This window comes from Dermacentor silvarum, chromosome 2, assembly GCF_013339745.2.
Source record: "Dermacentor silvarum isolate Dsil-2018 chromosome 2, BIME_Dsil_1.4, whole genome shotgun sequence".
NCBI classification, from domain to species: Eukaryota; Metazoa; Arthropoda; class Arachnida; order Ixodida; family Ixodidae; genus Dermacentor; species Dermacentor silvarum.
In genome coordinates, this window is record NC_051155.1 from 105,896,897 (window position 1) to 105,912,990 (window position 16,094).

The 16,094-nt window shown below is 43.5% G+C and overlaps 1 protein-coding gene across 1 annotated transcript in view; it reads left to right on the forward strand.

Annotated features, from left to right (window-relative positions):
- Window positions 1-1,917: 1,917 nt before the first annotated feature.
- Window positions 1,918-16,094, forward strand: part of LOC125943497 (uncharacterized) — a 79,498-nt gene continuing 65,321 nt past the window's right edge. The window contains exons 1-2 of the mRNA XM_049662844.1: window positions 1,918-2,064; window positions 2,131-2,265. Of these exons, the coding sequence (XP_049518801.1) occupies window positions 1,918-2,064; window positions 2,131-2,265 (282 nt within the window). The remainder of the gene's footprint in view (window positions 2,065-2,130; window positions 2,266-16,094) is intronic.

Here is a 16,094-nt window from a genome sequence, read left to right on the forward strand (position 1 = left end):
AGGTGTGATTAGGAAATCAACTCAAACCTTTACACATTTTCTAGGAAGGTATAGTTTAGTAAACCTAACATAAACACCGAGTACTGAAAAAATACAACTCCAGAGCGCGATACGATGAGAGACTTGTCTTTTGGCACCTTCACTCACAGTAACATAATGTCATGAAACTGTAAGTCGTTCTAGCCAACACACTATCTGTACAAATGGAGATGTCCAACAATCAATGACTTCTGATTATGCAAAAAACAACCCTATTACAAGATGAGTGCATGAAACATGTCTAAAACATTTAGACACTAAATTGCAACATAACAACAAAAATCTCTGGTGCATCAACTTATTACAATATGTATCTAAAAGTTATATGACATTAAATTAAGAACCACCAAGAAAACCAAGTATAGCTGGGACATGTGGACCAACCCCACCATAAGCCATTATTTTTTTACTAGATTTCGTTAAATATTCATAGATAATTGCATGTAGGCAACCTTGTTTCAGCATAACCAATAAAGGGAACATCTGCACATACTTGCTAAAAATGCAGCCACTGCTATTGATAAACGGGAAATACTGTATTAAAGTGGCAATAAACTATAGACGCTTTCAGTGTTTACAAACAGACGGCGGCGCGCGCGCTGATTGGTTGAACCCAGCAAACTTCCGGCCGAGCGACTTCTGCCCGTTGGAATGTTGCGTTTCAAGTGTGTACTGCGTGCCTCGGTTGCCTCGGTCGTCCGAATTCTTACGTTAACGTGTTTTTTCTTCGCTCTCTGGAAGCGGTTCTCAATGTCTAGTGATACTTCAAGCAGCTCACGTTCGAGGGCCAAGAGCTGCATGATCCACTAGACGCTGATGTGGTGCGTTTCAGCTTCTCGTCGGGCTGTAAGAACATTCCACCAGTGTCCGCAGCGGATATTTTTGTTTATCTGGTTGAGGGTGTATGCTTCTACACCAAAGTACAATTTAAGAACTTCAAGCTAAGTGACGCGTACAATTCGTTCGTGAACGGCAAGGTGAAGCGCGTCTCGTCTTTGAAGGCCGGCAAATGCGGCGAAGGTGTCCGCATCGTGGCATCTGTGGAGGCGAGCCAAACCCTTTCTAAGACGTACCAGTCTTGGTGTGTGGTGAGGGATGACAGTGCCGTGCATAACTGGGTAAATGCACTGTGATAACGTTTCTTAGGAGCTGATTGAACGTGTTGGCAATGAGAGTGTCTTCGTGGGCGTGACTTCGCGTGTTGTCATGAAGGAGTATCGGCGAGCTTTAACCGCGCTCGAATCGTGTGTGTGTATGTGTGCGTGTGTGTGCGCGCGGGGGGGAGGCACTGCAGAGAGTACTTTCTTTTCCTTGACGGGTCCATAATTTAATCCATGATTTTGGCTAGGTTTCATCAGTTTAGAAACCTGCGTTCGTTCTGTGGTACAGTGCATGTTCCGTCGAACATTAAGAAAATATAATTTTGTTGGCGTTAAATGGCACGGTGGGCAAGATGGAAGAAAAAGATGCACTCAAGGTGCTAACGTATTGCACCTATCCCGCCCTTTTGTGGATGATCAAGGTGACAAACAGAGAGCTGCATGCATGCAGTCTGAGAACATAATGAATCTGAATCGGCAAAAATGAAGTCACTAAAGAAGCATCCGCGATCTGAAGAAAAGTGTTCATGCTTGCTGCGCCGACCTTTTAGCTTCTCAATGAGTAAACAGTGTTTCATTTTATTGCATAGATCAACTTAGTGTGTCGACGCACCCTACACATGCTTAACGAAAACAAATGCATGGTGCTCCTTTCCACTTCCCCTCGACCTCACAGGTTTTTTTTTTCTGGCATTACCACAAGTGCGTTTATTTCACGAACTAGTGTTAAACTTAAATTACCAGCCATGTATTTTCATGCATTCTTTAAAAAGTGCTTATGCCGCTGTTTTGCTGTCTTGGAGAATGCTGTACCCTAGTTGCTGCCTTGCTTTTTAATGTGGAGGCAACTGTCAAGTCCGACTTTGACAAGCAGTCACCAACAGATACTGCCTGTGGGTGGATTGAGGTGACCAAGAAAGCTGCAGTAAGTATGCTTGTTCATTTTGTGCTTTAGTATTTCAGGCAAACCAAAACAATTATGTGCTTTCAGGCGGCTCCCGTTAGTAACATATTATTTTTCAGGCCGAAAATTTGTCAAGGTGTATCAGATGAAATACCAAGGCCCCAGGAAGCTGTACCCACTTGGAGTACGGATCAACTGCACAGCTTGTTTAATCAAGTAAAGGTAAGACTGCTCAACTCCATCCCATCATGTGAGCACATATAGTGCAGTGGATGATATCTTAATGAGGCATTCCTGATTTCTGAGCACTAGATGTTTTTCATACTTATTGTCAACAAGCTTAAAAAATTCCATTTCTAAAATGCAGCTCCTCATAAACCAGTAATATTCATGCATTTCTTTTCACTCTTGCAGTCACTTGCACCAAGCACACTGCTCATCAGCTCGATTTCTGATAGCGAGGAAACTGATTCTTCCCCAGAAACAAGTGAACAAGGCCCTGTGCAGGCAGTGAACCAGCAACTGGCACCGCAGCTTCCAGTTGGAGGCATGTACTTTGGTATTGACGCAACGGCAGCCAAAAACTGCGCTTGTCAAAAAAAGGTGTGCTTCTATTGAAAGAGCAACACGTGGCCAATCGCGCTCTTCAAGATGGATAGAATAACGCAGGGGACGAATTACAGCTTCCATATTGCACCGTGTTGTAGGATGTAAAACTGGCACCATGGGGTTAGTCGCACAAATAATGGGCTACACAAAGGTACCCCGAGTCGCAAGCATTAGATGGGGATGCGATATGGAGCCGAAAGCTAAACAAGCGTTCATTCAACATGAAGCTAAAAAGCACAAGAGTTTACAGCTTTACGAATGTGGCCTTTTTGTACTAGAAGACCTTCCGTTTCTTGCTGCATCACCTGACGCCATTCTGTCATGTAGCTGTTGTGAGAAGGCAATTCTAGAAGTTAAATGCCCTGCTTCAGTGAAAGATGCTTCCATGAATGATTTGCCAAAATGTTTGCCGTTTCTTGATGACATGATGAAGCTGAAGCAAAACCACGCATACTACATGCAAGTACAAGCAGAGATGGCTGCCGCAGGACTAAACAAAGCATATTTTGTTGTCTTCACTGGTCCTGCCATGACAGTTGAAATTATAAAGTTTGATAGAAAGTTCTGGGAAGACGCAATATCAAAGGCAAAATCTTTTTTCTTCCATCATGTTTTTCCCGAGATTCAGTGTGGAAAGCTATGCAAAAAATTGAAAGTGCCAAGCTGACATGTCATTGTCATGGTGCCAGAGCAGGGTGTGTTGTAGAGTGCTCAGCTTGTAGTGCCTGTTTTCACTTACGATGCGTAAAACTGAAGAGGGTGGCTAATCCATGGATGTGCGTGAAATGCCGCAGCAAATGATAACATGGCTTCAAGCAAGTGAGCAACCTACCTTTTTAATTTGATTTAAAGCAGTTTAATACCAAGACATATTGTAACTGATGAATACTACACCATAATCATGAAATATATCCACAAGAATAAAGTTTTGTTCCAGAGGATGCTTAAACATTTTTAGTTGAAACGTTTTGTCCCATTCGCAGCAAACTGTGATCATGATTTTTGTGGTGAAATGCCCAGTAAAGCATTTAATCACTCAGATACAGTTACGAACAAGCAGAACTTCAATTTTTATTTGCCCACGTGCAGAGTACCCATTCAATAGCAGGCCTCATGGCACACTGCTGAATGTGGATTTCGTGTTGGAATGGAAACATGAAACAAGAACACAGTTACCCAACAACTCTTCAAAGCAAAACGTATATAAGTATTATAGAGCATAATAATGTAACTCATACATAGTGAAAATCGGCTTCAATTTTTTTCAAAAGCATTCCAGAATGACGAATAAACATCAGTTCCATGTGCGTGTGACATTATATTCATAAGAATTATCTCGCCCCCGCAGGGGCGTCTGCGTAAGCAGGCGTTTGGTGTGTTGCGACACCACGTACCCGAGCACATGAGGCTTGGACCCTCCCGCGTGTAGCCGTGCGCGGCATAGCCGTGTCTGGGGAAAGGGGGATCCTGGGGGTTGAGCCGATCCCGGGTGTTCGGACCTCTAAGGCCCCCCGGCGGAGGCAACACACCTCTTCGGCCTCTGCTTCACATAGACGGCACCTCCAGACTGACCCACCTGGAGGAAATCGGCAGTCGCCTTTTCCTGTCCCCCTCTCACCACTTTTTCTTTCTCTTTCACTGTCTCTTCTTTCCTGTCTTCTATTATCTTCTCCTCACTTCCAAATTTCTGGGCGGCAAGGGTTAACCTTGTGTGGCTAGCCAGTCTTGGCTATGCTGTATTTGGTTATAGCAGTGATGTACAACTGGCGTTGGCAGGATTCCCATTACAGGAACTCCTGTCACGTCCCCGCGTTGGGCTCCTTGGTGGGTGGTTGGCATCGCTGCCGAAAATCCCAGCTATACTCATGGACAGCGCGTTCCCTAAACTCCCTGATCGCCCTCAGAAACGAGGGCGCACCGAAGATGTATTTCAATTTTTTGGCAACAGAACACAAAACTTTCCACGATTTCACGTCATCCACTCCGATAAACCTGAAAAGACAGTAAAAATGATCTCACCCTTCCTTGTCTCGAAGTCTCTGACTGAAGTTCTTGGCCGAGGCTACAAAGCATCGAAAATGGCAAGCGGTGATCTGCTTCTGGAGCTCCGCGATCAGATACAATACGAAAAGCTGCCGAAATTAGTGTCATTTGGGGACATCCCAATAACACTGACCCCACACCGTACTATGAACACCACTCGCGGCGTTGTTTCAGATGATGATTTAATGGAGCTAACCGAGGCTGAACTCTTGGAGGGCTTCAGTGAGCAGAATGTGATAAACGTTAAAAGAATTAAGATGAGGCGCGACGGCAAAGAAATCAAGACTAAGCACCTGGTGCTCACTTTCGGCTCAAGTGTCCTGCCCGAATCCATCGAGGCCGGATACATCAAACTTCGTGTCAGGGCATACGTTCCAAATCCTCTCAGATGCTTTAAATGCCAGCGATTCGGCCACAGCTCTCAGAACTGTCGAGGCCGCCAAACGTGTGCGAAATGCAGTGCTCATGAACACTCATCTGACTCTTGTGAAAACTCGCTACATTGTGTGAACTGTGATGGGGAGCACGCCGCATACTCGCGGTCGTGCCCCACCTGGAAAAAAGAAAAGGAAATTGTAATAATTAAAGTAAAGGAAAATCTAACGTTCAAGGAGGCACGCAGGCGGGTATCCTACCTGCCCAAGAAAACCTTTGCCGATGTGACGCGTCAGGGGGCAGCGTCGCAACGGCTTCCGGCGGCTGTCCGGCCCACACACAGTGAGCCGCCAGTGACGCCATCCACCCCCTCGGCGGCAGCAGCTAGCGCTGCTCCGCCAACTCTCAAGAAGGGGCCATCGACCTCCGGGCTGGTGGCCTCCAGGGCCTCGTCCCTCGAGGCGAGGCCTTCCCGTCAAACCAACCGCTCGCAAGAGCGCGTGTCCAGCGCCTCGCAAGAGGCGATGGACACAACAACCGGTCAGACGGCGCCGCCAGCGCCTAAGGAGCCGCGAGAATCTCGCGATCGCTCCAAAAAAGAAAAAGCCCGCATCACAGGGCCCGACAAGGGCTCTGTAAGTTAAGGTAGTCTCTTTAAACACACAGCACAAAAAACACTTTCAACATGAATACACAAATAATACAATGGAACGTCAGAGGACTCCTACACAACCTCGATGACGTCAAAGAAATCCTACACAGGTTTAATGCTAAGGTGCTGTGTGTTCAAGAGACACACCTCAAATCTACACAATCCAACTTTCTCCGGCAGTACGCCATTTTCCGGAAAGATCGAGACGACGCTCTTGCGTCGTCCGGTGGTGTTGCAATAGTTGTAGACACGTCTGTAGCTTGTCAACATGTTCCCCTTCAGACGGCCCTTGAGGCCGTGTCTATTCGGGCAATTCTTTTTAATAAATTGATAACTGTATGTTCTTTATACATACCCCCAAACTATATTCTCGGAAAAACAGATTTTTATAGCCTTATTGACCAGCTTCCTGAACCTTACATTCTCGTGGGAGATTTTAACGCTCACAACACGTTGTGGGGAGACTCGCGATGCGACGCGAGAGGTCGCCTCATCGAAAATTTTCTACTGACCTCTGGTGCCTGCCTTTTTAATAAGAAGAAGCCTACCTACTATAACGCCCAACACGATTCGTACTCATCAATAGATCTAGCAATTGGATCTGCTTCTCTTATGCCTGACCTTGAATGGAATGTAATTAACAATCCTTTTGGAAGTGACCACTTCCCTGTAACTTTAAACTTAATAATTAAGCACGATAACCCTCCCAATATTCCTCGATGGAAATTAGCATCGGCTGACTGGGAGCATTTTAAAGATTTAACTTATTTACAACGAGATTTTATAAACAATTTTAGTATCGACGATGCTGTTGCATATTTTACCGCTTTTATTATTAATGCTGCTGAAAAGTGTATCCCACAAACGAATGGTGGTTCACTTAAAAGACGTGTCCCGTGGTGGAACGAAGACTGCAGAGAGGCGCGAAAGAGACAGAATAAGGCATGGGGCATATTGCGTAGATCGCCAAGTGCAGAAAATCTAATTGAATTTAAACGCATTAAATCACAGGGAAGGCGGACACGACGTCAGGCAAAGAGAGAAAGCTGGGTGAGGTTTCTATCGTCTATAAATTCATACACACAGGAGGCAAAAGTGTGGAACGGCTTAAAAAAGCTAAAGGGGCACCAAATTCATCCGCTGCCTCTGGTGAATGACCAAGGAAATACCTTGCAGGACCAGGCTGACTGTCTTGGGGAGCACTTTGAGCGTGTTTCGAGCTCAATCCACTATTCGCAACCCTTTCTTAAATATAAACAGAGAGAAGAATCTAAGCCATTCGTACGGAAATGTCGACAGAACGACCCGCATAACCTTCCTTTCAGTATTGCCGAGTTGAGAGCTGCCTTGATCGCATCTAAGAGCTCTGCACCGGGACCGGACAGAATCATGTATGACATGATTAAGAACATACACCCTGATACACAACTGACACTACTCGCACTTTTCAACACTATTAGGGCTGCCGGATACCTTCCGTCCACATGGAAAGAAGCGATTGTGGTCCCTGTATTGAAGCAGGGTAAAGATCCTTCCTTGGCGGCAAGTTACCGTCCCATAGCTCTCACAAGTTGCCTGTGCAAGCTATTTGAAAAAATGGTTAATCGACGCCTCATACATTTCCTTGAACTGAACAAAATGCTTGATCCCTATCAGTGTGGCTTTAGAGAAGGCCGATCCACAACTGATCATCTTGTGCGCATTGAAGGAAATATCCGAGACGCATTTGTACATAAACAGTTTTTCTTATCGGTATTCCTCGATATGGAGAAGGCGTACGACACAACATGGCGTTACGGTATCCTGAGAGACTTGTCGCGAATGGGCATCCATGGCAATATGCTAAGCCTAATAGAAAGCTATTTGTCTAATCGTACCTTTCGTGTCAGAATCGGCAATGTATTGTCACGTCCATTTATCCAGGAAACTGGTGTACCCCAAGGAGGTGTGCTCAGCTGCACACTCTTTATCGTCAAGATGAACACACTCCGTGCCTCATTACCACCGGCTATTTTTTATTCCGTCTACGTAGACGACATACAACTAGGCTTCAAGTCATGTAACCTCGCAGTGTGCGAGAGACAGGTACAGCAGGGCTTGAACAAGGTGTCCAAGTGGGCAGACGAAAACGGGTTTAAAGTTAACCCCCACAAAAGTTCTTGTGTTCTTTTCACAAGAAAGAGAGGCCTGATCCCAGATCCCTGTGTAGAACTGTATGGACAGCAGATACCTGTGAACAAAGAACACAAGTTTTTAGGCATCATACTTGACTTCAGGCTAACTTTCATTCCCCACATAAAATATCTCAAAGGAAAATGCCTAAAAACAATGAACCTAATGAAGATTCTATCTCACACAACATGGGGCAGCGATAGGAAATGTTTAATGAATCTTTACAAGAGCCTCATTAGATCGCGACTGGATTATGGTGCTGTAGCATACCACTCTGCTGCCCCAAGCGCGCTAAAGATGCTAGATCCCATTCACCATCTAGGTATCCGCCTGGCCACTGGCGCTTTCAGAACAAGCCCCATTGAAAGTTTATACGTCGAATCAAATGAGTGGTCACTCCATCTGCAGAGAACATACACCAGCCTCACATATTTCCTTAAAGTCCACTCTAATCATCAGCATCCGTGTTTTAATACCGTTAACGATACGACGTGTGCTACACTTTTTCGCAATCGTCCCTCTGTAAGACAGCCTTTCTCACTGCGTGTCAGGGAGCTTAGTGAAGAAATGGATATCCCACTCTTCGAACATTGCTTAATGCCTTCAGCCAAGCTGTTACCACCTTGGGAGTGGCAGGTAGTAGCATGTGATATATCATTTATAGAGGTTACAAAGCACGCTTCAGAGGTAGAAATCCGAATGCACTTTCTAGAATTACAGTCCAAGTACTCGTGCACAGAATTTTACACAGACGCTTCTAAATCACATGCCGGAGTATCTTATGCAGCCGTCGGTCCGTCCTTCTCGGAATCCGGCGTACTCCACCCAGAAACAAGTATCTTTACGGCTGAGGCCTACGCAATATTGTCAGCCGTAAAACACATAAGGAAATCAAAACTTCAAAAAACTATTATATTTACAGACTCCCAAAGCGTTGTAAAAGCCTTGAAGTCACCCTGTAAACAGAAAAACCCTGTTCTTGTTGAGCTCTATTCTGTTCTGTGTAGAGCATACGCAACTAACCAGCATGTCATTATATGCTGGGTACCTGGGCATAGAGGCATCGAGGGCAATGTTCTTGCCGACCAAATGGCCACATCAGTCACATCACCCGCTATTAACCCTACAGCTGCTGTTCCTGCAACAGATTTAAAACCTTTCTTGCGAAAGAAACTGCGAAGCCACTGGCAACGCTTGTGGGATGCAGAAACAAGTAATAAGCTTCATTTGATTAAGCCACAGTTAGGTTACTGGCCTTCCGTAACAAAAACCCGGCGAACTGATATCCTATTCTGTCGTCTACGAATAGGACACACGTACGGCACCCACAATTTTCTATTGAGTGGTAATGACCCGCCAACCTGTGGTAGATGTGGTGAGAGGCTCACCGTCCTCCACGTCCTCCTGGAGTGTCGGGAAGCCGAAAGAGAAAGAAAGAAACACTTTCCTCTAGCATATCGCTATTATGTCCCTTTACATCCCGCTATGTTTCTCGGTAAAGAACCGCTCTTTAACACCAAAGCAGTCCTCGCATTCCTGAATGATGTTGTGCTACATGTTATTAGCCCAACAAGTTCGTAGCGCATCCTCTCTTCAGAGGATGTTGCTGTGATTGTTTTTTATAGCACATGCCTCCAGGCCCTTGTGTCTCAAGGGCTCTGTTTAGGCACTTGTGCTTCTGGCTAATTCTTGCATCTGCAATATTTTGGAAGTCATATCATTCTATCGCAATGCATTGCTCATGCCTATAGTACATATCATTAGTCATTGCCATAATCTTATTACGTATAGATTTTACGCACTTTACAGCGACTGCTTTTAGGCCCCTTTACAGCCATGCCACATCTAACCTTCATATAATTGACTATTCATGTACCACTAACAAGCCATTACCATCGTCCTGGCGCTCTTTGGCCACACCTGGCCCTTGCGCCAATAAACAACAATAATCATCATCATCAAGAATTATCTCGCATGAACACTTGCTAGATAATTCTAGAACATGAATTCAAGGTGACACAGAGCATACTGCACACATTCTCTCAGGCGAACCAATTACACAGTGTAATATAATCCTGGAAGAAAAAGAAAACACATTCTATTTTTATAGTCTACTTTTTGGTCACATGTGCTAAACAGCCACTATGTGGTCAAAAGAGCGACTCATGTGATACCCCGCAACACAGTGCAGTATTCTTACCAGTACACTAACAAATCGTGTCCTAAACTAACAAATCATGTTCACTGCAAGCTGGAACAGCATTTCATTGCTATGAATGTTCCGCTTTAAAAAAAGCCTCTCGGAATGTTTAACCTTCGTAATAGCAGAATGAATGCTGAAAGATACGATACAATAACTAGTACAAAATCAGGTGTGAAATCTGTTACACGTGTAGAGCATTAGAAACAGTCATCTCTGCTGCTTTGCAACTCTGTGGTACACTTAAAAAGCATTTGTGTAAATCATGTAGTACACTAACAAATCATCTTCACTGCAAGCTGGAACATTTTTTAATTGCTACGAATGTTCCGCTTAAAAAAAGCCTCTCGTAATGTTTAACCTTTGTAAAAGCAGAATGAATGCTGCAGGATACAATAATATAACTAGTACGAAATGGGGTGTAGAGCCCCAGAAATCAATTATTTACTGAAGCTATGATGGAAGGATTATTTTGCACAACATTGCTTCTGACCTGCATGAGGGATGCTAATGACATGTTATTCTGTTGCTTTAGTCTTGAGCATATTACACTGTCATTCAAACATGTTCATAATTCGAATTATTACTGCCATTATTAATCGGAGTCTGCAGATTTACAAGGCCACTGCATACAACAACCAGCTTGTCAATTGTGGCATAGGCGTCATCGCCTACCCTCTTAACAAAGCTAACAGGTAGCACAGTCTGAAACACCCTAAACACCTTAAGTCTTTGAATGGCTCTTTCTACATTTATGTGAATACTAGACAGCTTCCTTGATGCTGTGACTTCAGCCTTTGAATGGCTCTTTCTACATGTATGCCAACACTAGACAGCTTCCTTGATGCTGTGACTTCAGCACCAGGGAGCTGGCTTCGCTTCTTTGTAAGTGACGACATCAGGATCGATGCACCCTTTGCGGCAAACATTTCCTCGCACCGAAATTCCCTGTCGACCAGAAAGACATCACCTTCTTCAACTAAGTCAAGCAGTCCACTGTGCAATGTTAGTTCTTTGTCGGAGACCCTACCTCCCCACGCCCTCGAAACAAATGTTATTGCCCCATAGAGAGATATGACAGCAAGCAGTTTAATTGTGTTGTGATGCTTGTAGGTTGAAAATGTTTGGCTCCTTGCCGTCATTGACGTAGGCCTTTGAATGAACACCTCAGTGCAATCTATGATGCCTCTTACATTGTTGAAAAGTTGATCGTTAAAGCAAGATGGGCGATTGGCATTAATTGCACCTCGGCATGGCCAAATAACTAATTTACTCATGTTTGCAGCTAGGACGTCAAGCCAGGAATGGAAAACGGAGCTCAAAGTAGCTGACGATATGCCGAATCTTCCAGCCAAGTCCTGTTAAGCAAGCCAAGCCGCAGCCTCATTAATACCAAAATAAACTGCTGGGTATGGCTGAGGCGAGTCATGGATGGAGGATGCCAAATGGACGACAACATCTGCAGTAACGAGTTAAACATGGCAATGGATACTAGCCCTGTGTGAAATTTTACAGTCTGGTTTGTTTTTGTAACGATGCCCTCATTAACTTTTGCATGGTCCAGTAGCACTTTAAGCTTTTCTAGCGTGGCAATTTGGTTTTTGGCGGCTTCCAACTCTAGCTCTAAACATCTGACACGCTTTTTGTATTCTTCGTTCTCCAGCATTTGCACTGAATTATCTTGTATTGAAAGAATGGTCTCTATTGAAGCATCGCATGCTGCTTCAACGTCCACCGCCCCATTGCTGCTCTCAGAACCTGCGTTGTCGCTTGTCTGAGAACTAGATGAAGCAATGGCATCCAATTGAGCAGCACATCTCTTGTTAGTGCGCTGGAAATGATCAAGCTTCTGCTGCAAGTTTCCATGAGCACGGTATGGGAACAATGTTGGAATGTAGTCTGGGTGATTTGGATCGGATGATTGTTTACCTGCAGAGCACATTGACAGAGAATAAAAAAACTGCTGAAATAATCAAAAAGAAATGGGAAGTTGGTCACTCTTCCCTAAAGCAGGAAATTAAAAGCATTGAACTATGAAAAAGGGGGCATCAGCCACAAGGAACAATTCTTTCTTTTTGGAAGAGTTTGTGTGCAAATTCTGCCATGCAACTTAAATCAGTAAGGCTGATTGTGTGCTGATAAATTATAAAACGACAATAAAGGCATACGACTGTTTAGTTGGCAAAGTTTTACTTCATTATTAGGCTTTGATGTTTTGGTTGTTCAAAAAAAGAGGCTATCGATGTGGAAACTTACTTAAAGCACTTAGTAAGAAATGCATATTTCTACCTAGTGTTTGCACATCTTCATGGAGTGATCTCTCATTTCAAATGAAACAGCAGAAAGCTTTACTCATGAAGCTTAAATGCTATCACAGAGTAATGAATTAACACTTTTGAATCATCTCCTTTATGAAAACTTGCTACGCCGTTTTTTAACTGATGTAGAAATGTAATAAATGGTTGTACTTCTTATTTATGAAATGCTTAATTCAAATTTATTTATTTATTTATTTATACATACTGTCAATCCCAATAGGGATTATAACAGGAGGGCAAAAGGAGACAGGGATTTAGTACAAGGAAAAAAAAAAACAAGCAAACATGGTGCAACTAGACGTCGTCCAGTCTACAGGTGCAAGTTATACCGCAAGTTCTACAAAGGTAAATTGTACAGACAAAATGACAAAAAGACACTGGCACTTGCGGTAAATGAGAACAAAGGCAAAACTATAAAACTGTTTTAAAATGGTGACGCTAGCAAATCGCTTTCGATTAGTTTAGAAAAATGGGCTAAGGATGTGCTACTGGTAATGGAGGGGGTCAGGTTATTCCATTCTCTGATCGCCAGGGGAAAAAACGAGAATTTGAGGGCATCTGTGTGGAATCTGTAAGAAGCAAGTGTATGAAAGTGTTTCTGGCGGGTAGTTCTTGCTTCGGATTGCTTAATATAACGGGACTTGTCCATGTTTATGTGGTTGTGTAACAGTTGGTACATTACCTTTAAGCGTGCCAATCTCGCCCGGTTTTTTATGGTTAGCAATCCGGCCTTCTTAAGTAGTTCTGTAGGCGAATCTGTTCGGTTAAATTTGTTAAATGACCCTAAGTGCTTTTCTTTGAACTCCTTCGAGCTTGTTGGTTAGTTTTTTTTTGTGTACGGAAACCAAGCAGTCTTTGCGTAATCCAGGATGGGTCTGATAAGTGTATTGTAGGCCAGTAACTTTGTGTCCGGTGGTGCTAGCTGCAATCGTCTATTTAGAAAAAGCAGTCTTTTTAGTGCAGATGATGTGATGTATTCAATATGAGAATCCCATTTATGCTCCTTAACTTTAGACAGGGTGGTTGAATTAATGGTATAATTAAAGTCGGATGAATGTTTTTTTCTAGTTATGGATAACAGTGCGGACTTTTTTTCATTGATATGCATTTGCCAATCTCTGCACCACATTGAAACTGTCTCTAACGCGGTGTTTAAGGTGATGTGGTCATCATGAGTATTGATTTCTTTGTACAGAATGCAGTCATCCGCAAACAACCTGCATCCAACATTAACGTATGTAGGCAGATCGTTCACAAAGAGTAAGAACAATACCGGCGCCAAGACACTACCCTGTGGTACACCTGAGGTCACCGGTACGACTAAGGGTTTCACATGATTAAGTTCCACGTATTCATATCTGTCTGTGAGGAAGTTGGTGATCCAGTCAAGAATTTGTCCCTTGCCGAGGGTAAATTGGAGTTTAAGAATAAGTTTGTTATGCGAGACCCGATCAAAAGCTTTAGAAAAATCCAGGAGAATGAGATCAATTTGTTTTTGGTGATCGATGCTTGAGGAGATGTCATGGACCAATTCGATAAGTTGAGTTACCGTAGACATGCCCTGGCGGAAACCGTGTTGGAAAGGAGATAAAATATTGTATTCTTCAAGGTGGTTCGTTATGTGTTTTAGGATTATGTGCTCGAGCAGTTTAACAACTGTACAAGTTAATGAGATTGGTCTATAATTGGTAGGTTCGCTCTTATTTCCGGACTTATATACAGGAATTACTTTTGCTATTTTCCAATCTTTTGGGATGGTGCGCAACGACAGTGATCGATTAAAGAGCAAGCACAGGTATTTTGATAACCACTCCGCATACCTCTTTAAAAACGCATTAGGTATGCTATCCGGTCCGGAGCTTTTTTTTTTCATCCAAGTTCAAAAGCAGATTAAGGACACCCGCTTCTGAAACAACTAATGGTTTGATCCCGTTCTCCTCCCTAATTTCTACGTTAGGCTGCTTTCCGTCATCAAAGGTAAAAACAGACTGAAAGTAGTTATTTAATACGTTTGCGGAGTTAGCACTTTCTTCACGCGTTTCGTGGCTATTTTTCGGACCTTGGGACTCATATATTGCCAAAATTTTGTGGGGGAGCTCTTTAGGAATTTCGGTAGGGTTCTCGCGAAGTAAATGGACTTGGCTTCCTTAATTTTAATTTTCATATCAGTTATGCCTGCGCTCAGGCTCTGTCTGCTACTAATATTTGGTTTGTTTTTTAGAAGTTTCCTCAAACGCTTCACCTTTCTTTTGGCATGTATAACGTCACGTGTGATCCATGGGTTTGCCTTTCTCGTCTTCTTTTTTTGGACGGAATGTGGTTTTTCAAGCAATAAAGGAGAATTTCTTTAAACCTATCCCACAATATTTCAATGGCAACAGTGGAGCTTGAGGCTATTTCTTGAAATGACGGGAATTCGTAGAACAGCAAGTCAACAATTGCGACATCATCAGCTTTACTAAAGTCTGGAAACGTTTCTTCTGCGCGAGTAGGCGTTATACTGTCATTTGTTGGTACTATACAGTAAGCTATTTTATGATTTGATATGCCATCCAGTATTTCTATCTTTGCATCATATATCGGGAAGTTATCAGTGAGAAATATTAAATCAAGCACACTCGAGTGACGTCCCTGTACACGTGTAGGCTGCGTCACTATTTGCGTAAAGTTAAAGAAAAACATTAGGTCGTAAATGATTTCTGAGCAGGCGCTCTGGTACTGCATCGATTCCCAGTTGAAATCAGGCAGATTAAAATCCCCCAGCAGGATAACTCTGGCACCAGATGCGTGACGCCGCATATACGTGTACAGTGCATCCATACAATCAGGGCTCGATGAAGGGGCGCGGTACACACACCCAAGAACGATAACGTCGGTTGTGAACTGTAATTTGCCGAATATCGCCTTTACCTCTATCTGGTTTAATATAACATTAAACAAACGTTCTAGTGCACTGGATGTTACATTTGTCTTCCTTTTCTTTCTGTTATCCTAATTTTCTGTAAAATAATGTACGAGCTTCTCCTGCCTGTAAGTTCATGTAAATATTGCTTGGATTCACACTAGCATAACTCTAAGGATCCAGATGTTTGCAAACGTTTTGCATGACCATACTCTGTAAAATTTCACTTGTTTACCAGAGCATCATAAAATACAGCCCGTCGCCGCGTTTCAAAGAATACATGTAGCTATGCAATGCGCAAAAGTTCTTACACTTCTGTTTGCGCTAACTGAATTTCATTAACAAAGCTTACTGTTACATGCGTGCCTCCAAGAAATCCAACACGCCGCTGACCTTAATAGCGGGCCACTCGCGAAAAAAACAAAGCGAGTTCCAGAGCCAAAGGTCACTGCTAGAATTTCTAGCCCAATGCGTTCGAAACCAGAAAGCGCGAGCTAAGTGAATACTGAAGTCTTAACCTTGTAAAAACTACAGGAGCACTACGTTACGGCGACGTAGTATGCGCGATCGCACCATAACACGTGTTACTGCGGTTTTAACGTGCTGTAGGCTGCAGAGCTCGCGATCCGCATTGCAAGGCATGCTTGGCTCGGTGATCAAGGTTTCAAAATGATTTACCATGGAAGAAGTGAGCTGAACAAATCCGTGAGCCTTTCGTAGGGCGCCAGTTATCTCGTTTCACTGCAGCAACCCAAGCATTTCTTCTTTCATCCTCAGCAG